At 35.3% G+C, this 23,041-nt stretch overlaps 1 protein-coding gene across 6 annotated transcripts in view; it reads right to left on the bottom strand.

Annotated features, from left to right (window-relative positions):
* Positions 1-23,041, bottom strand: part of DYM (dymeclin) — a 398,885-nt gene that overhangs the window by 117,689 nt on the left and 258,155 nt on the right. For all 6 annotated transcript variants that reach the window (XM_007974061.3, XM_007974066.3, XM_007974065.3 and 3 more), the window contains exon 14: positions 4,720-4,822. In XM_007974061.3, coding sequence (XP_007972252.1) covers positions 4,720-4,822 — 103 coding nt within the window. The remainder of the gene's footprint in view (positions 1-4,719; positions 4,823-23,041) is intronic.

Raw genomic sequence — 23,041 nt, 5'->3', positions numbered from 1 at the left:
AAATATATACATCTACTATGTACCCATAAAAATTTTAAAAAGAATACTCTAATACCAATACATACAAATACTATGTATGTATATCTTTGTATTATTTATGTGCATGTGTGTGTACAGAGGGGCATTTTAACACCAGCTCAGTAAAGGCACAAGCATTATACAAAACAAACGACTGAAGATAGTCTTCAATATTAGTTATCCATCAACTATTGAATCAAATGAATTTGAGATCTAAGTTAAAGAGTAAACACCAACATAGAATCTTAATAATAGAACAACCTAAAAAGGATGGAGTGGGAAATAGAAAAATCTCTGAATTTAAATTTTGTCATATGAAAATCAGATCAGAATATCCTATAATACATTTCTGAAGAAACTAAATGTCTGAAAGCAGATTTAAAAGTTTGTAAACAAGGTCTAAAAGATATTAATAAAAGCTATGATGTCAAAAGGTCAGCCAATGATATATTCCAGAGTCAACAGTATCTTAAAATTCCATATAGAATGATAATAATAAGCGATCATGACTTGATGAAAATAAATTTCAAATGGATGGCTTTTGCTTTTTAGAAAGTTATAATTTAGAAGCAAACTATCTGTAGGGCATGGTGGCTCATGCCTGTAATCCTAGCACCTTGGGAGGACAAGGCAGGACAACCACTTGAGGCCAGGAGTTCAAAACCAGACTGGCCAATATAGTGAGAACCCATCTCTACAATTTTGGAGTTAGATGGTAGAGTCAGTCCTACAGAAATATTCAAAGTTATTTGACGACCACAGGACAATATAATTTGGTTCCTTATGGTTGCAACTAGAATAAAAGTTAAATTGTTAGGAACTAGGGAAACAAAGCTTATATGGTACAGTAACAATATTCATCATTGGTTATAGTTTAAATATTTATATGGTTATAGTTTAAAAGGCAATCATAACTCATTTGTTATCTTTGTTTCATTTTCTATATTCAGGTTCCATATTTGGTTATATATGACCAAACTTCTCTGAAAGTTCAGTTCATTTTTATTAAAAAAAAATCTGTTGAAAGATTCTCCTTTAACAGTTCTCTCCTGTCCCCTTTAGTCACTGAATTAAATTTTATGTAATCCTGATAATACAAACACCAAAGCAAAGCCAAGTCAATGGAACTTTACTTGCTTTCTTAAAGGCCCTTATTGCCCCTGTAGAGGTTTTCTCTCTCCCCACAGGTTTGAGTACAATTTTTGTTTTATTTCCCCTTAAATAGCCAGGGCAGTTTCCTCATTATCTGGAACTCAGTTGAAGGTTTCAGGTTTCCCCAGAGATGTTCAGACCAACATAGTTGCACTAAAGTACTAATACTGATGTTTTTGGAACTTGCAATTTGCTTTCTATGTTGTTACTCAACTGACTTGTGAATTATACAGTATAATGAGGATAAACATTTTCTTAATAAACTTAGAACTCTCTAGATAGACTGAAAGTACTCTGTGTACTACAGTGAGAAGAAAAACATGTCCTTATTTTTAGGTACTTATTCAAATTCTTTGCTAATATAGTTCACTCAGTCTTGGTGTAGAAAGTACACATTGCGAGACTCTGTCTCAAAAAAAAAAAAAAAAAAAAAAAGAAAGTACACATCTAGGAATCCACTGCTGCATTAAGACTTTCTCATTTTCCTTTTTCATCTTTTACCAACAAGTGGTTTAAAGCATTAGTCCAGGACTCAGAATTTTATGTGGTTACTGGCAAAGGTACTTAAGTAAAAATTCTGCGAAAGAAAAGGAAGGAACATGTTCATTTGCTCAGTTAATGACTAATGTAAAAGAGAAAATGATTTCAAACGTTTAAATCACTTATACAACAGTGTTTTGAGCAATGGGAATGACCAATAAGACACTGAGGTATCATGAAAGAACAGACAACAGTGCTTATTTTTAAGGTTACTGCTGTTTGTTTAATCACCGTTCAGGTCTCTATCAGGAGTGATTCACAGTCATCTCTCCTACTGAATCAGTGCTAACCATTTTCTTCAATTAACTCTGAAAAAAGGCAGCAAAATTCAAGTTCATAAACCCATTTGAAAAATGTTGTGATTTACGAAGTCTCATACACATAAATATTAAGGAAAAAAAAAAAAGGATTGTCAATGACAGATTCCAAATGGAGTTTTCCCACTGTTTCTAGGAAGCAGATGCTTTAAGAATTCATTTTTACTTAGTGAAAATTTTATACAATTAGAAAATATTCAATCAGTGACTCTAAAATCTGTAAACTTCAGTAGCAGAATTCTACTAATACAGGACTGTTACAAATTCAAATTGTCCTATCATGGCATTATTACCCCCATGATTGGCAAATACCAGTAAATATGACCTATTTCCTCAAATATTAATTTTATAGATCTCTGATTAAAGAAGAATCCTACGAAGGCAACATCAGAACTTCAGAACTATACATATTCAACACATTTTTGTGGAGTAAGTGGCACAGGAATACTACATAAATCAAATAATAATTGCTTACAAATAACAAAACATTTGCAGATGACCCAAATTCAAGTTTTTGGTAAACACAATTCCCTATTGCCATCCTGGCCCTGGATGGAGCTTCTAAACAGTTATCACAGGTATGGCAAGTGTAGAATTAAGTGAGCTGTTATGCTAATTAAAAAATTAGAACATTCAACTTAACAGGAAAATCTTAAAAGACACATTTTGGAATTATAAACTTAATACCTTAAGGGGATGACAGATTGTGACATCACATACAAACACACACACACACTCACACACTCACACACACGAGAAAAAACTAGCACCAGTCAGGCTGTGGCTGCACACAGCTATCTTTATTTATCATTGACTGATATCTGGACTGGGTGCTGTTCCCACAGTCTCATATCAGGAAAGAAATGAAACAAAACACAGGACAAGCAAGGCAACTCTACAGCTGTCTGGTATGCATCATCACTGCAAACTCAGAATTAAAGAGTTTTCTAATAAAGTTTCTAAATACCAATCCACTATGTTGTTATCTGGAGATTTAGGGCCGTCCTTATTAGAACTTGACGAACTTCTCCCGTGGTTAATGGCAAGATAATTTTTAGCATCTTCATCTAAGCCATGTTCCAAAATATAAGAAATGTCACAGGTAGTGAAACTACTTTAAGAAAATTTATAATGCATTCTCTTTCCAATTATTATATTATGCTAACCCCTATGCTGTTTCTATTCTATTCCTTCAGCATCCTCTAAGGTCAGGTGATGTCTTAGTGCATTTTCTGTTGGTTAGAACAGAATACCTGAAACTAGGTAATTTATAAAGAAAATGAATTTGTACAGTTACGGAGGCTGGGAAGCCCATGATCAAGGAGATGCATCTGGTGAGAACCTTCTTGCTAGTGGGGACTCTCTGTGGCATCCCAAGATGAAGCAGAGTATCTATCACATGGTGAGGGGCCTAAGTATGCTAAAATGCTAGCTCAAGTCTCTCTCTTCCTCTTCTTATAAAGCCCCCAGTTCCCTTCCTATGCTAGCCTATTCATCCATTAACCCACTAATCCATTGATCCATGAATTCATTAATCCATTTATAAGGGCTCCAATCACCTATTTAAGGTCCCACTTCTCAATACTGCCACGCTGGGGATTAAGTTTCAACATGAGTTTTGGAGGGGACATTCAACCGTAGCAGTTGGTAATAAGCTCTTCGTCATTGAGGTGGATGGAACAAAGGCCACATGTTACTGCTGCTCTCTTCTGACCATGTCTGATAAGACTGGAGTCACATACTGATGAGAGCACAGCCAATTAGATGCTCTTTCTCAGGAATTGAGAATGAGGACTTTAAGACAGCTAAAGGCACTGCACTCACAAGGACATGCTTATAGGTTGGAGGGAAGAAGAGGAAGGGCTGGGGTTGCTATTTTAGGTCCAAGTAAGCAAACAGATAAACCCAGATGGTAGAAAGCAGCAGCAGAATAAAGTAGAATCAAAAGGAAGCAGAGATCAGAAACAAAATGACCCTTGAAACAGGACCCAAAGGCTTTTCAATTTTAGGTTCCAGATCTCTGGGAAATCCAGGTGTACTTGCTCCCCTTAAGTTCAGTGAGGAATCTTTGCATACTTCCTATAAAATCATCCCTGCTTTTGTTTTTGTGTTATTAGCTTGAGTGGGTTTCTCAACTCAGATATAAGGGTTCTTAATTATGTACAAATTATTGGTTTAGGGTTGATTTTCTTCAATCACTTGTTAACAATCATTTACAACTTGTTCCCTTGATTTGAGACATCACTCTTATTTGCATATTAGAGGTTTCTCAGGCATCAAAGATTTTCAGCACAGTAAGATTCTGAGAAGAGAGGGGGTAATGTTATTATAAATTTTACAATGAAAGAATTTATTTATTTATTTATTTTTTGAGATGCAGAGTCTTACTGTGTCACCCAGGCTACAGTGCAGGCGCATGATCTCAGCTCACTGCAACCTCTGCCTCCCGGATTCAAGTGATTCTCCTGCCTCAGCCTCCTAAGTAGCTGGGACTACAGGTGTGCACCATCACACCTGGCTAGTTTTTGCATTTTTAGTAGAGATGGGTTTTCCCCACGTTGGTCAGGCTGGTCTTGAACTCCTGACCAAGTGATCCATCTGCCTTGGCCTCCCAAAGTGCTGGGATTACAGGCATGAGCCACTGTGCCTGGCTGAAAGGAAAAGTTTTTGATGAAATAAGGTAACTACTTACATAATCTGGTAGAGGAACATCATTAGAACTCAGCGAACCTCTCAAGGACTGTGTGGCTTGTTCCAGAACTTTGTTGTGTTTTTTAGACAGCAAAGAAAATAAACTGGAAAAACAAACAAAAAACCAATTATATTAAAGAAAACTGTTTTCTATGTCTTCTGTGGAATTATATAGCTCCACAGCATGTCAATTATTCTAAAATATACTTGTAAATGATTCTTCCTTCATGCCTGTGTTAACAGCAAGATTAACAATACTATTTATGTAAGAAAAAATGAGTGAGGAGGATGTTTAAATCATAAGAGTTCTAAAAATTTTTTTAATGACTGTTTAAAATTATGTTTCAAACATAGAATTTTTCATAAGATTACTATAGGGAAAAGAATAGTGGAGAAAACCTGAGATGTAGACTACGACTAACTCATAGTGCAATCTACTACAAGTCACTTGAGCTTGTGTATCTTCTCATCTTCTGAAAAAGTGTGTTGGACAAGATTATATCTCTACCGTCATACAGAGTCTATGGTTCTGTATTATAGCTTTATTTCTCAAAACTAATGACTTGAAATGTTTTATAAGATTTCTGCTTCTGGCCGTGATAGATTAAATGATACTGAACTAACTCCCCTGCTATCACTAACTAAAAAAAAAAAAAAGACACAACTCTTTTCAGATGTTATACAACATGTGAAGTAAAGGATTATAATCCCTAACAAAAGGGATATAAAGATGAGCCCCATAATGGTGAGCTTCTGTCTCGAGGAACATTGCAGATTATGGTCCAGGAAGGTGGGACCCAAAGAATATACAGCAGTGTTGTGCTGAGCTCAGACAGAGAGAAGAATTTAAGGCTGCTGTGGCAACTGCATTTTGCAAGGCAGAATACTAGAGAGGAGAGAATTTCCAGAAAGCAGGTCCAGAAATCCAAGGGTCTTCTTGAATGTTTGTATAAATGTTAAGCTGTAATGTGCAGAGCAAGACTCCACAAGGTGTGGCAGTAAACAACTATCCAGGAGCTGTAAACTAAACACAGATTTTTGGGGACCATAACAGACTGAGGGATACTGGAGCTCTAACCAGCCAGGAGATAAAAATCATTGAACACGAACATTCAGCTGAATTCTTAGAAAGGCCATGCTTTAGTAGTCAGGCTATTTTACTTTAGAGTGCAAATTACTGTCTTCTAAGAGGCTCTTTAATATGGCAAAACAAACAATCTTCAAATAATACAGTTGATTTACATTAAATATAAAAGCACTAAACACCCCAGTTAAACGTCAGAGATTTTCAGACTGGATAAAAATGCAAGATCCAACCATGTGCAATTTAAAAGAGACACACTTGTAAATTTAAAGATACAGGTAAATTAACAAAAGGATACAAAAAAGACATACTATAAAAACATTAATCATAAGGAAATTGGAGTGGCCATATTAATTTCAGACAAAGTAGGCTTAAGAACAATATTATTATTACTAAAGAGGGAGATTTTATAATGATGAAAGCCAGTTTACCATGAAAACATAACAATCCTAAATACATATGTGCCTAATAAAAGAACTTTAGAGATATGTAATTATATGATCCCAATATTAAATTTATTGTATCTAATAAAGAAAGAATTCTTCTTTGGGATAGATGGTGGCTTAAAAATAAAGGCAATTCTGATTCCATGTACTTTCCATAAAAATCTGAAGTATGGCCCGTAGTATTTTTTTCATGCCAAAACTTCACTATAGTATTTAGTAATCCCCTTACAAAAAAAATATTTATTTAAATATCGATATAGGAAAATCTGTAATTATTTCAGATGGTTTAAAAAGGATATCCATTGAAGACTGGGCCACTAAGTAGTTTTTCTAGATTAAGTTTCAACTAATATCATCAAGGAAAAAAGTTCCTTAAACATTTATTGGTAATGTTAGATGTTGTACAAAACAAACATAAGAGAGGCAGTGAATATTATTTAAGTTTATACTTAAATAAGGTGGGAAGAAAAATAATTACATGAAATAATTACTGAATGAATAAGTATGAAATTATATGATACTGGTTACATGCTGAGGATATATCTGAATGATTTCTTTGAAATGAAACACTCCTGAAATGCAATACTCCAGTGAAGTTTCATGAAGGTCAGCTTAGGCCCTATACAATGTCTTGAGAAAGAAGAAAGAGTTATCTGTGCAAGAGAAAATAAAAGGCACTTCCAAATAGAAGGCAAAGCACAGAGGCAAAAGTAGGAGACAGCAAGAAAATCGGAATGGAGGTACTATATAAGAAGTAGAAAACAGGATTCAGTACATAAGGGCACATACACTTTTTTCCAATCATTTTATTTTTCTGGGTCTTCTCCATTTGAGGTTTAGTTTTGCTTTATCTTTCCTTTTTAAGGTTAACGGTAAACGCCATACTTTCAACTCACCATTATTCCCATGACCCACTGATAACTAATATTAACCAGTTATTGTGTATGATTCCAGAAACGTTATACGCATTAATCCATGTAAACAAATGCATACTGTATACATATATATCCATCTTTTTTATTCCATGAAATATATACTATGCTGTACCTTGCACTTTGTCCATCTAATAATACATTCCTTCCTTCATTCAACAAACACATGAGTGTTTACTGTTACTTGACATCAAAGGATATGGATATACCATAATTTATTTAGTCCATTATTAATCACTCACTGCAATTGTTTCCAAACGTTTATATTATAAACAGCATTGAAATGAACACCCTTGTAAATAACTTTAAGCATGCCCGAGTGAGACTATCTTTATGATAAATTGCCTGAAGCAAAACTGCTGAGTAAGAATAACTGAACATAATACTGAACTGCATTATGGGGTCCATATTTTCAAGTATGTAAGTTATTTTGCAGGAGATGCAAAAAAAAAAAAAGTAAAAAAGTTGGGATTATTTATAAGACAGGTATACATGGAAATGCATACAGAAGGAAATCAGCAATATGCTTCTAATTGGTTACAGTGTATTTTCTGGAATAAATGGAATTTCAGAAGTTTTTTGAGACTAAAAGAACTTTGGGTAGTCAATTCTTGCACAAGGTGTGGCAAGACTCAAAAATATAAACTGGCTACCCAAACAAAAAAAGAAAAGCAATAAATATGCCTGAAAGAAGTGAGCTTCTTGGTGTTAGGAAGAAGAAATGGAACAAGTGAAACACAGCAGCATACTTTGCTGAGTTGAAGAAAAAATAAGAATTCGAGAGGTGCTTCATGAGTTCAGCAAACCTGGGATGTTCATTCTCACATTCCGTGTGTGTGTGTGTGTGTGTGTGTGTGTGTGTGTCCCCTATTAGTGCACTATCAGAGAACAGCAGAGGTGATCAATAGTAACTTTCATCATCAATTTAAGAAAATAATTAAACAGTCCTAGGGACCAGAGCAAAAAACACTTGAAACTGTTTCTTTTGGAGAAGAAAGGCTAGTTTGTTTGTTTATTGATTTTAAAAGAGAGTATGAACACTCTGTTTTGCTTGCTAGTAGGACACCAAACAAGGAAGTGAGCTTCAATTCAAACATGAGATATTTTGGTTGAGCATAATGGAAAATTTCACTATTAAGGACATAAAATGTTGAAATGGTATACCTCAGGAAGCTGTGGATACTGCTTCTAGCTATCTTTAAGAAATTCTCTGTAAGAATAGATCATTTGAGGTCACATTCAGCTCTCTATCAAAGAGAAACAGAGAATTCACATTTACTTTGTTACTATCATACAATTTAACAGGCATTTTACTAAAATCTTAGAGCAAGTGCTTTTGAAGTTTTATTTAAACATTCTAATTTTGGCTTTTATTTAACATTTTTAAGGCAAAATGTATATGAGACATGACTTGCAAACTGCTGAGTGAAAAGAGTAACTTTTGCTTAAAGCTTTGCATTCAAAGTACTTACCCCCAGCTTAATGCTAATTAGAGTAAGTAATAAAGATATATGTTTGTATGTAAATGGATAAATTTGATTTTAAAAATCAGTCTTAAAAATAAAAATGATCTTTAAGTTAGCTTAATATTTACTTAGCTGGGATCTATTTGCTAGAATACTTTTTTAAAATTTGAAAAAGACTAGTTTTTCTTTTTGTATAAGAATGTTCATTACAAACTAAGAAAATGAAAACAGTCAAAACACTAATCAAGAATAGAATGGGTAAATAAACTGTGGGATATTTATACAAGGAAATACTATATAGCAATTTAGAATTACCTAATGCTACATGTATGAATATGAATAAATCTCAAAAACAATGTTGAGTAAAAAATAGGCAAGAATCCTTAGAAAATGTGAACAAGGTGATTTTATGTTTCAAAAATGGAAAACAATATTACAAATCATTTACAGATAAAATATATTAATAACATCAAATATATATGGAAATGATAAACCCTACATTTAGGATAGCCACTGTTCTCTGAGGAAGGAGGAAAAAGGGGGTCCAGCTCTCACATGAGTATTCGCTCTCTCTCTCTCTCTATATATGGACACATATACAGTAGATATAAAATGTTCTTTTGGTAACACTGGATACATACACAAGAGAGTGGTATATTGCTCTATTTTTTGTGTATGCAGGAAGTATTATATAACATTTAAAAAATCTGATAAAAGAACATGCTATCCTGAAGAAAACAGAGCCCCTGCCAACGACAGCATTTCACAAAAGAAAGCAGCATGTAAACAGAATAAGTGTGGTCAGTCCAAATGGGAACACGCTGAGAAAATCACAAGCTGGTGGAAATGGCTGTAGTGTAGGGTGCACAGATGGTGGCAGGAGATGACACCAGAACGAAGACAGTTTGAAGCCAGACTGTGAAGGGCCGCTTTATGGCACATCAAAAGCCCTGGACTTTATTCCATTCAGAGTGAGAAGCTAATGGAACATCAGTCTTACAAAATAATGAAAGAGGCATGGATCCCTGCCCCCAAGGAACTCAAGTCTACTGGGATGAGAAAAAAAAAAAAAATCTACAATACTGAAATCAGAGAATGCCATGGGTCTGAGGAGAGTGCTGTGGGAGAACAGGGGGAAGATTAGGTGCATTCCATGGAGGAAATCTATCTTGACTGTGGCCTTGAAGGTTAGGGGACTTGTTATTTGGAAAAGCAAAGTGGGAGGAAGAGCAATTCAGAAGGGGGAAAGTGTCTAGAAAGGCACTGGGAGATTTCAAGGAAATACCCATAGCTTTTAAGGCGAGAATAGAGAAAACTCACAGGGCTAAGAAGTGGCAAGAAATGAAGCCGGTAAGAGGGGCCAAATAAAAAGGCCACATGGACCATGCTAAGAGGTCTGCATTTCATCTTGCTCAGCCACTGAGACAGACAGTGAGTCAAATAGTTACCCAGGGCCTACTATGTGTCAGGCAATGTGAAAGCAAAAGCAACACGGTCTCCGTCCTGCCTCCCCAGAGGGTGCAGTCAGGCGAGAAAGGGCATGCCTAAACAGACTGGAGGTGAACATGGAATGTTAGGGGAACACAGGTGAGGACTGCCCAACTGTACCTGAAGGGAGAAAGAGGAAATCACTTTGGGAGATGATGCCTGCACTGCATCTTAAGAAACAATTAGGAGTCAGCCGAGCAAATGAGGCAACCACAAAGGTGATTTGGGCAGAGAAATACGAGTCCTGTGGGTGGGGAAACAGCACTGCATGCACATCAAGTGTTGAGTACATAGCAGAGCACAGCAATGAGGCTGGGTAGCAGTGAGGATGGCTCATCAAGTGCCTCCTATGTCTCTCTCAGACCTTGGACTTTATCCTGAAAGCCAGAGGTGTTCTATGAAAGCAGGACAACAATATGAGAAAGTGATCAACACAAAGCTGCTGTGTTTGGTATTGAGGTGCGAGGTGGGAGGCAGGGCTCGGCAGTAAGGATGACAGATTACTCCTTGTGCATCTATGTCCTGAGCCTCCTCCCTATGCCCTGCCATCTATGGTGGCCACAAAGTCCCTACCATGGAACTTCAGGGCTCCTAGAATCGAAGGCTGAAAACCACTGACCTGAGCGATGTGGGCCAAGTGTATTAAAATTCTATTTATTTTAGAAAGACTCCTCTGCTCCTGGAGAAAAGGATGGACAGGAGAGGACAAGGAAACAAGAGTAGAAACAGAACCTTTAGGAAATGTCCACATTATCCAAATAAAGAGATGAGGAGGCCTTAAAGTAAAGCAAATGGAAGCTATGTGGAAGGCAGAGATAGCATGGAGAGGGAAAGAAGGGAATCAGGGCTGACTGAGGTCTCTAACTTGGGAAACACAGTGGCTAGCTGATAAGGTGACTGACAGGCTAGGAATACAAACAAGCCGAAAGGGAGGGAGAGCGCTCAGAAGACAAAGAAATTAACAGTAGCAGCAGTTATGAGTTATGTATCAGGTGCTGTCCATCTAACAACCATGTGGGGTAGGTCCTACCATTATCCATTCTCCCCCCCACTTTTGTAAATAGATGATGGAATTGAACCAGAGAGAGTAATTTGCCCAGGCACACAGCTAAGTGGTGGAGTCAGGAGTCATTGCTAGCATTGCTGGCTCTAGAATCTGTGCTCTTAACAAGTCTTCTAGGAAACCTACAGATGATCAGGAACAACAGGTGGAGGTGGCCAGAAAGAAGCAGATGGGCAGTTTAGAAATACTAATTTGGTGCTCAGAAGAGAGGGGAGGGGAAATTTTATGGTTATTTGTATCAGCTGCAATCACAAAAGTGGAGGTGATCACCCAAGGATATTGTGTAATGTAAGAAAGAACTGTAGGAGGTCAGGCATGTGGCTCACGCCTGTAATCCCAGCACTTTGGGAGGCCGAGGCGGGCGAATCACGAGGTCAGGAATTCGAGATCAGCCTGACCAACATGGTGAAATCCCACCTCTACTAAAAATACAAAAATTAGCCAGGCATGGTGTGGTGGCACGTGCCTGTAATCCCAGCTACTCAGGAGGCTGAGGCAGCAAAATTGCTTGAACCTGGGAGGCGGAGGTTGCAGTGAGAGAAGATAACCAAGCACTGCACTCCAGCCGGGGCAACAAAGCGAGATTCCGTCTCAAAAAAAAGCAACTGTGGGAAACACTAAGAAAGGGTGAACAGAGGCCAGAAAGGGTCACTTAAAGCAATAAAGAGTAGGAGAAGAACTAGGAAAGAAAGACGTTCTGGAAGCCAAGAGAACAATTTTAAGGAGGGAATAATCATCACTGTTAAAAGCTGTCAAATAGTAAAGTAGGATTTACAAAATAAAACAAAAAATGAAGTCTCTGGATTTGGCACAAGGAAACAAATCAGTGGTGACTTTATCCACTTTCAGAGGGGAGGAGGAGGCAGAAGCTGGACTGCAGAGATTGAGAAATAAGTAGGATGTGAGGAAGTACAGAAAATAGGTGTAGATTTTTAAGAAGTTGAACATTGCTGGGGAGCAGAGTGCTAGAGTAATGCTCCGAAGGGAAAGGGAACACATCACAGAAAGGTCACTTACTGGGAGGGGGTTTGGAGGTTCTGTCTTTGAAAGTTTCAGACATTTCCTACGAGAGCCCTGCCAATCCTCACAACTCTCAGCCAATCTCTTTCTCCATGCCTCAGTCCTTCCTCCAACACACTAGCAACAGCAGTCATGGGGGAAAAGAGAAGTAACTGAACTCCACAAAAGACCTGGGAGCAGACGATTTACAGATAAAGAAACCTAGGTGTAGAGAGTTAGGTACTTGACCCATGATCAAATTTACATTGTGTAGTGAATGCAAAAGTTCTTTATAAATCCTAAAGAGCTACTAAAATGTAAAAACAAAACAAAACAAAACAAAAAACTATTAAAATTATTAGAGGTGGAGTGGGAGCTAGAAACCAAATCTCACAGCAAGTGTCATGCTCTCATCTGTAGACACTGATTCCCTCTACATGTAGACACCCCTCCTTCCTCCTCTCCTGCAAGTCCTTACAGCCCCCATACCACCGATCCCACACCCTCTGGGAAAGATTTCTCAAACCTGTGCTCTCCCTGCTTCTGAACCACTGCTGGTCCTTCATGACAGTCCTATGCTACTGGTTACCTTAGTTTTAATCAGCTTTATTGAGAAATAATCTTTATATAATAAAAACTCACCAATTTTAAGTAGACAGTGCAATGAAAAATGTTTTGAAAAATGTAAACACTCATGTAATCCATCACTACAATCATGAAACAGAACATTTCCATTACCCCAAAAAGTTCCCTTGGGCTCTTTTACACTCAATCTCCTGCTCCAATACCCTTCCCCTCACCTTTCCAGGCAACCACTGATCTGTTTCCTGTCACTGCAGTTTTGCCTTTTCTAAAATTTCCTGCAAACAGAATTATACCTTAGGTACTCTTTTGTGTCTGCCATCTATCACTCAGCATAATACTTTTTAAATGCATCCATGCTGTTTTGTATATCAGTAATTCATTTCTTTTTATTGCTGAGTAGTTTTCCATCGCACAGATGTGCCTCGATTTCTTTATTTACCAGTGTTGGTCTAGTACGAAGAAGGCTGCTGTAAACAGTTGTTCAGGTTTTTGTGTGAACATATGTTTTCATTTCTCTTGAATAAATACCTACGAGTAGGACCGCTGGATTATATGCTATTCGTTTCACTCTATAAGAAACTGCTAAACTGCTGCACATTCTTGCTTACACTTGGCATTTCAATCTTTTCAACTTCAGCCATTTTAGTGGGTGTGAAGTAATTTTCCGTGTGGTTTTAATTTGCATTTTCCAAATGAGTTTTCTAGTGCTCATACGTTGTCTTTGGAGAAGTGTCTATTCAAATCTTTTGCCCATTTAAAACAATGGGTTGTTTTTCTTCTCCTTGAGTTGTAAGAGTTCTTTATATATTCCGGATACAAGTTCTTTATCAGGTATAAGTTTTGTTGATATTTTCTCCCAGTCTATGGCCTGTGGGTGGTGGTAATGGAGCAGTTTATCTTCTTCATTTTCTTCAAAAAACAGTGTCTTCTGAAGAGCAAAAATTTTAGATTTAATGAAATTCATCAGTTCATCACTTTTTTACAAAACGGTTGTTTTTTTTATGTCTTATCTAAGAAATCTTTGCCTAATCCAAAGATCCCAAAGATTTTCTGATTTCTCCTATAGTTTTATAGTTAAGTTTTAAGTTTTATAGTTTTAGTTCTTATATTTATGCCTGTGATCCATTTTGCATTAATACGTGTATATGGCATGAAGAGTTACAATTTATTTAATTGGTTTGGGTGTCTTTTTAAAAAAAATTTTTGCATATAGCTACTTAATTGTTCCAGTACCATTTATTGAAAAGATTATCCTTCCCCCTTAAATTACCTTGGCACCCTTGTTGAAATTTCATTGAGCATATATGCACTGGTCTATTTCTTGATTCTATTCAATTCCATTGGTACATAAATCTGTCATACACTATTATCCCACTGTCTTGATTACTCTAGCTTTATAGTAAATCTTGAAATCAGGTAGTCTGAGTCTTCCAACTTAGGCTTTGTCAAAATTGCTTTTGGCTATTCTAGGTCCTTTGTATAATATTGAATCAACTTGTCAATTTCTACCAAATCACCTGGTAAGGTTTTGATTAGGATTGTGTTCAATGTATAAATCAATTTTAGGATCTTAACAATACTAAGTCTCTAATTCATGAAGATAAAATCACCCTGTTTATTTAGGTCTTCCTTAGTTTCTTTCCGTAATGTTTTATAGTTTTCAGTGTACCAGGTCGTGAATGTATTTTAAGTCTATCCTTATTTCATATTTTTGATGCTGCTGTTAAATGGTATTATTTTTCAATTACTGATTGTTCATAGCAAGAATGTAGAAATAAATTTGTTATATACTGACAATAACAAACTTAACAGTAAATTTAACAATAAATTGTTATACACTGACCTTTTTGTGTCCTATGATCCTGCTAAAATCATTTATCAATTCTAGTAGGTTTTTTGTAGATTCATTAGGACTTTTAAAACACATATTAATGTCTTATGCAAATAGCTAAATAGTTAATAGATTGTAAAAGATAGTTTTAAATCTTCTTTTTCAATCTGGATATTAAAAACTTCTGTTTCTTGACTTATGGCACTGGCTAGGACCTATATTCAATACTGAATAAAGGTCAGAGTACATATTCTTGCCATTTTCCTGATCTTAGGGGAAAAGTATCATTTTTCACTAAGTATGATTTTAGCTGTAAGGTTTTCATCAATGCTCTTTGTCAGGTTGAAGAAATTCCTTCTATTCCTTGTTATGTGAAAGCTGGTTTCATTTCTTTTCATAAATGGCCATTGAATTTTGTCAAATGCTTTTTCTGTACCTACTGAGATGATCACATAGTTTTCTTTTTAAGTCTAATAAAGTAGTGAATTGATTAATTATGGCATGTTAAACCAGACTTACATTCCTGGGATGGGTCCCAGTGGTATCTTTTTGTATGATGATGATGTAGATAATAAGAATGATGGTAGCTAGCACTTACTGAGAATGTGCTCTATGCCACACATCTCTCTAACCTTTTATATTTGTTAACTAAATATACAACTCCTTAATGAAGACAGTATTACTATTAATGTCACATTATAAGTGATGACATACAGAAGTAAATTAACTTGCCAAGGACTAGGCTATTGATAAACGGAAGAGCTAGAATTCACAGTCTGGTAATTCGAGTCTAGACCATGGACTCATTACCACTTTGTTATCTCTTATATGGAGATATATTAATTATGATGGCTAATTTTTTTTCCTGTCCAATATGATTCACTCTCACCCCTTACTTTCAGGAACAGACACTACTTTCCTTAAAAAAGTGAGATTATGACACAGGCTCATTCCCTGAGTCACAAAGATTGGTCAATGAATATAAGCTCTAGTTGAGCCAGCTGGAAATATTCCCTAGGATTTTACTAACTAGAAAGGTGAGAAAGTTGCTTTTTCTCACCGGTTAGAAGACTGTAAAGACGTAATTCTGGAGTTGGCTATGGTCATGCTTAGCTTCATGGAGAAAACCTATGTGCAAGATGGTCATGCTTAGCTTCATGGAGAAAACCTATGTGCAAGAAGACAGAATGAAGTGGCTTTAAGCTGAGACAGGGAGAGAGACAGAGAGAGAACTGAGGGAAAAGGCTGAAGGAGAAAGGGACAGATAATGATGGTTTTAACAAATATGGAAAATGTGAGGTTTAATACACCATAACAAAAAAAAATCATCAAAGCCAACGAAGACAGCACAAATTCATGTTATGAAACTTGTCACTTTGTACTTGCAGATTATAATAGAAATAGTAACTTCCCAAGCTTTTCTTCTCTATCAAATTATGTCATCTTAATTATTTGTTTGCTTCAATATGTGGCTTCAAAGTTGCTCTTAAACTGCTACACACAAGTGTAATGCATATTTGTACTGTAAACATGTATTTTTCCAAATGCCAAGTTCACTTAAGGCCTTGATTGTAGATCTTTGGACAGTGTTCTGCACACAACATGGTCTAAAATATGCTTACTACTAATTGATGATTTCTCTTTTCTATCATTCTTACTCCAATAAAAGAAACTGCAATGACATTGGTATTCTTGCCTTACAAAATCAGAAACAAGCAGTCTTAGTTGATTTTAGTTTAAAAATCTTATTTTTAAGGACCAAAAGTTAAAACGAAGGACAGACTAATTACACAACAATCTTTGCTAAGAAAACTGACATTTATACAAAGAAGCAAGGTTAGGGCAGAGTAAACTGCCCATTCATTCACATTTAATTGCCTTAATAACCATAAACATTATTTTAGGTATATAATAACTAGCTTAAAATTCATTTCCACCCAGAACAAGAGCTAAAATGGTGTTGATTTTATGGCATAAAAGGTGGAGAACAAAATAACAAACCTCAGCACCACCAGCTTGCTGACTGTCAAGTAATGCTTGTTAAAATATAAATGTCTTGTGACTAGCTGTACACAGCATAATACATGGACAACAGATGTGTCCATCAGTACACTAAGCACCATACATGTTCTAGTAGAACCTACTACTCCATATTTCAACACTATAAAGAAAACACAGTAACTCATCTTCTTCAAAAGCCCTATATATAGTAAAAGCAAAAGACAAAGAAATATATGTGTGATATTTAGTGAAAGAGGTTCCCACCAAAAGGGCACACCCTGCATTATAACTGGAGAACCCAATCCTAGTATCCTAAAAACACACAGTGTAACTTAGCAAGAACTTAAAATTATAGTACAACATTCAGTATGATCTTCATGGTATGACTGCATAATCAAAAATTATATGTAAACCCAAAAATAACTAGTCATACAACATGGCAAAGTATTGGACTAAACAATGTTTCTTAAAAAAAAAAGCTGAAACTCAGGAATTTAATTTCCCCTAGCTAAGGTAACTAAAGTCAAAACATGGAATACATAGAAAGAAAACTGAAAGATGGCTAACAACTTTAAAAATGTTACAAAATTATTACTGATAAAACATGTTGAAAATAATGGATAAAATATACAATTTGTCAATATAAACTCTGGTAACTATATTACCAAATTTATAAGAGAGTGAAATAAGAGCATCTAACATTAGCTTAAAGACAATTATTTTCATTTTCCATAAAAACATTCATGCAAATTTCATTTGTGTGTTTTTAACATAAATACATTTTTTTTTTCAATTTTTTTTTTTTTCAATTTTTTTTTTTTTTTTTTTTTTTTAAAGAAAAAGGGTCTCATTCTGTTGACCAGGCTAGAGTACAGTGGTGCAATCATAGCTTATGATAGCCTCAAACTTCTGGACCCAAGTGATTCTCCAGCCTTAGCCTCCTGAGTAGCTGGGACAAGAGGCACGTGTCACCAAGTCCGGCTTTTTTTTTTTTTTTTTTTTTTTCCCCCCAGAGACTAGGTCTTGCCTTGTTGCCCACACTGGTCTCGAACTCCTGGCCTCAAATGATCCTCCCACTTCAGCCTCCCAAAGTGCTGGGATTATAGGTGTGAGCCACTGTGCTTGGCTTCTTTCCAATTTTGACTAGATTTGGTCAGAAATGTTATTTAGCAAAAATTACAAAATTAAAAATTGAAAATTTATCTCAAAAGAACTTTACTCCTTTTATACATATTTCATGGATAATGTATTTAAAAAATATATATCCTTTATAAACTAAACTATGATGAAAGACTAATTTTTCATAATTAGTATGCAATTCTAAATATATCAATCTTGTTAGAAGTTTTATGGTATTTTCTCTTCTCTATTAGAAAATTATACTCTGTAAAGAAAGAGATTTTCTGACTTGAAAGAAATTTGTTGTCTTTTTCGGTGACCCTTTCTTAGTCTCTTGAGAAAACTGCATGCAAAGAAATAGCAAATCTGTCCAGTTTTTAAAAAATCCTATGGCACAGTGTCACTAACTTATGGGAATAATTGGGATCAAAATAACATTGAATGAGAAAATTCATTTGGAAAGTGGAATGACTTCACAGTGAGCGCAAGAGGAGCCAGGATGGCCGTGTAGAAGTTATTATTATCACAGGTCATAAGGCACTTCCTAAGTGTAAAGAAATTTCCTCTCAGGGGAAGCCTACCAAATAAAGCATGTTTACTATATGTCAGATTTTGCAAAGATAGTCACAGGAAACATGATATCGCTAACTTTGTGGAAATGCTGCAGAGTACCTATAACTACGTTATGATACAATTGATAGCCAAAATATTTCCCAGGTGTTGGACCCTTAATTTGAGAATCCTAACTAGAACTTTGAAATTTCCTTTTTGCTTAGCCCTTAATCTTAATTTAGTGAATATAATTAGTCTTTGGGATGGCCATAGGAACAGGAAGTCTTAACTGGAATTATAGGTCTTTACTGGTAAATGCCTTTTTTCAACACCTATTAGCTTCATCACTATAAAAAAAATCTTATGTCTGTAAAAACTTGATGTTTATTTCAACTTCCTTTTGACCTTTGTGTACCTAATTATTAATTTATACTTGCCCTACACGTTTTTCCCATGTCTTCCTTTATCTTTTGTTTGTATATTTGTCTCATTTCTTATGTGAATACAAGTTCAAGGGCACAAATGTCCATTCCTCTTTTCTTCTTTGAATGCTTCCACAATGCCTCCTGTATATACCAATGGTTTCAGTGGGTTAATGATCCCTCATTTTCCTTTTAAATAAAATATCTACTGACTGGTGGATAAGATATTCTTTGAAAAGTTCTAAACTACTTTTAAGAAAAACCACAAAACCAATCATATATTTACAGTAACTTCATAAGAAACCCACCTCTACTGTGACTCATCCTGAATAAAGAAGTAGCCCCCTTTCCAACCTCTTAATACATAAACCCAAACCACACAGACAGAACAATTTCCATGAATGAAGTTGTTATCAATGCCCATAGGAAAGCCATGGATTTAACTCCTTAGGCCTTAAATTAGAGTCTTAATTTAACACAATTCTCAGAAAGCTCAGTTACTGGCTTCCTCAGCTAAAGTTTCTAAATAATAAAAGCAACAAAGAAGAAAGGAAAACTATTGTGGGAATAATGTGAAAATGGGAAAAATTTAAGACTACTGTGACCAAAAAGAGAAAAAAGGGCCTCAACATCAAAGAAGGAGCAAACTCAGAATCCCACTATGGTTTAGTACAGCAGTACATGCTCAAATCAACAATCCCGCAGCAATGAGAAAAAGATTCAAATGTGTGTAAGGTTTTTACTTCAAACTCACAAAAGTGTGCAATAGCAAGATCTCTATCCCAAATACCTTTTAATATTTCTAAGGTGGTGCTTTAGTGAAACATGCTTTTGTTACTTGGAAAATATGTGGAACTCCACAATTCCCAAGAATGCTAGATAAATGAGGTATCACTTCAAGATTCTTATGGCTTCAAATAGCCCAGTTATTTCAATATCAACCGAATATTTCTGAAATGATAAAATTATAATTCTTTCTAATAAAAATACACTAACATAGAGAAAATAAATGAGAGTAATTCTCAGAAATAACTATGGATTAAATGTACTTTTGGAATATAGTCCTTTATTACAACCACCGATAATTATAGAGGTAGAATTCTATCAGTAGTTGTAAGAATGCCACCATCTCAGATAAAATTATAGATCAAATCAAGTTGGGCATAACCTGATAGGAAATAATCTATTTTAAGAACTGTGATTAATGTTTAACCATGTAACCCCCCCACGCCCCCATTTTCCTAAAACCTAGACATAAATTCATGCTTCGTGCTCCCTCTGCTGGCTCAAAAGCTACAGTTAATTCCCATTACAGGTCACTGAAAGGCATTGGCACATTATATTTGGGATCTTCACAATGTAATCCAGCTCCCTTCTTTGAATGTTGATGAAAAACAAGAGAGGTGACAACTAGACCACAGTCACAAAGCGTTCTGAGAGCAAGAACAACTGGTCTTTTGACTCCCAATCCAATGCTCCTTCCATTCTATAATGATCTCACTGCCTTCATGTACAAGACTATTACTGAACTTTATTTTGCTACAAGTTATTTAAAATCTGAAGCTCAGTATCTTTGGGTTACACAGATTTTTCACTGTACTGTAATTACAACTGATAAGGAGATTTGACTAATATTCAATAATGACCCATTAGGCTTAAAGAGTGTCACCATTTCTAATTTGTTTGAACAGTGTCCAATTTAAGACACCTACTATAAAGTTTCTTGATATACTGAGTACTTAAAATGTCACCTAATGTGATTCTACCATTTGCTTACAAACCATGTCACAACTTTTGACTTGGAATATATAGTTACCACACAATATATCTTCAGGTCTGTCAAAACCATAAAGTCATTTTGTTGTGATGATGATGATAATGATGATGATGATGACAACAACGATGAAGAGGCTTATGGTTACCATCTATAGAGTATCTATTACACAACAAATACAGGATTGGGTCCTTAGAGAAATCATTGTCAACATAAGGTTGATAGTACTATACCTATTTTACAGACAAGGGAGCTGAGGGAAAGTAAATTACCCAACGTCTGTTTAACACCAAGTATCTACTACTTCCTCTGTATATAAATGCTTTGATATTTTGTTCACTCTTAATCAACAGAGATAGCAACAGTAAAATAATCTCTTACTACCAGCACCATCATTTCCACTTAAGGCAAAAAAGGAAAGCAAAAGATACTTTATTCAAAGCCTGAATCTGTCGAACTTCTTTAAAGTTTACGCTAAAGTGGAGAGGGTTAATATTTTCCTTACTTTTGGTAGAGGAAATTACATGACCTAGACTATAAATGTTAGTATTTAATTCCAATTTACTTTTGTACAATAGATGTATTTAATTATTTGTCAAGTGATCTGTTGTATGGAAAAACCTAACTCTAGTCTGATAACAATGCTATTTAGATAGAAACAAACAGTCCCAGATTAAAGATTCTAATCTGTTCAGTCAAAAAGGAAATATTTATTAAGCTAGAATATACAAGTCTATCTTTGTAAGGAAGACTTTTTTTCTTGATAAAAGATATAAATTATTATCTAAATCATGGACAGCTTTTATTCAAAATGAAGTTTAATTTCTGTGTTCCTTCTGAAACCAGAAAACTATAGATGTCAGTGCCCATCCTCGTTCTCTGGTAGTGATTACTTGTTATTTTCATAAAAGGGAGTTACATTAAATAAAGTATTTAAATAGGAAAACAATGTTAAAGTGAACACCTTTCTCAATTATTTATCAGTTACCTATATGGACAGCACAGGTAACAAATGTCAACATTCTAGAAATAAGGAAGTAGCCTATGGTAAACTCCATATTAAGGAACTTAAAGAAAATTGACAAATGAATGTAAATTTTAACCTTTAACATTTAACATGATAATTTAGCATGATAAACTTGATACCTGGGGCACTACAGCTAGCATCATATAATATTTATGGATACCAGTGATTTCTCAATTGAAATGAAAGATAAAATAACCTCATTTTTTATGTTATGCAGAAAGGAATATAGGATAATTCAGACACATTTGTATTTAAACACCTGCTCCTCCATTTAATAGCTCATGGGATTTCTGACGCTTAATTTTTCTGAGACTCAGTGTCCTTATACGTGGTGATAATGATGGTGGCAGTTAAGAGTTGCTGTGATGGTTAAACTGAGGGAATTAATGTAAAAACCCTTAAGAGAGAACCTATGGAAAAAGTCACCATTCAGTTCCAATTGATTTCTGGCATGGAGGACTGCGGGCTGTGCGTTGCCAGCTGTTCCAACTTGTTAATATGCTAGCAACAAATTCTAACTTAAAAAAAAAAAAATTTAAAAACCTGCAAACCAAACAGAGCACCTCTCTAGCCTGAGTCCAGGCTGCAGGTTGTTAGTATGCAGTTTCTGATTTGGAGAAACACTGGAAATACCACATGTCATGAAATGGAGCAAACCATCTAGAGTCAAGGTTATGTTGGAGTTAGATGGGTATTTTAAACAAAAGAGATGTGCTCTGGTAGGAAAAAGTCAAGGGTAAAGGTTAAGATGATTTTATGAGAGAAACTCAAAGCAAAATGAATGTTTCCCTGGAACAGCATGATTTTGAGATCACTCAGAACTATATTTATATGCCAATGAAAAAATCTTTAATTTTTACATAAATGTATTTTAATTTAATCCTTGATTCCCCAGTAAAGATAACATGTTATTCTCCGTTTTATGAGACATAGACCAGCTGGTTTATAATAGAATTGTCCAAAGTCCCCACAATACAGGTTGAATTTCCCTCATCTGAAATGATTGGAACCAGAAGTGTTTTTAATTTTGAATTTCTGCAAATTTTGGAATATCAGGTGAACATATCAAATCCAAAAATTTGAAATCCAAAATGCTCCAGTGAACGTTTCCTTTGTGCATTATGTCGGTGCTCAAAAAGTTCTGAATTTTGGAGTATTCTGGATTTTTAGATTAGGGATACCTCATCTGTGTAACCATCATATGTTCAAGATACGGTCCAAAATTACTCTACATACAATCTTGGCCAAAGGTTTATCATTTTTGTTGATCTTCTCAAGGAATGAGCTTTTGGTTTTATCTCCTGCATTTGTTTTCTACATCAGTGATTTCTGCTTTTTATTATTATCTTTATTTTCTTTATTTTGGGTTTAATTTGTTGTTCTTTTTCTAGTTTCTTAAGGTGAAAGCTGAAGTCATTGATTTGAGATCTTTCTTTCTTTCCAATATAGGCATTTCAGGCTATATTTTCCCCTTAAAATACTGCTTTAGTGGCAGTCATCCCACAACATTTGATATGTTCTATTTTCATTTTCA

The sequence above is a fragment of the Chlorocebus sabaeus genome, chromosome 18 (genome assembly GCF_047675955.1).
Source record: "Chlorocebus sabaeus isolate Y175 chromosome 18, mChlSab1.0.hap1, whole genome shotgun sequence".
NCBI classification, from domain to species: Eukaryota; Metazoa; Chordata; class Mammalia; order Primates; family Cercopithecidae; genus Chlorocebus; species Chlorocebus sabaeus.
This window is presented reverse-complemented; position numbering and strand designations above follow the sequence as displayed.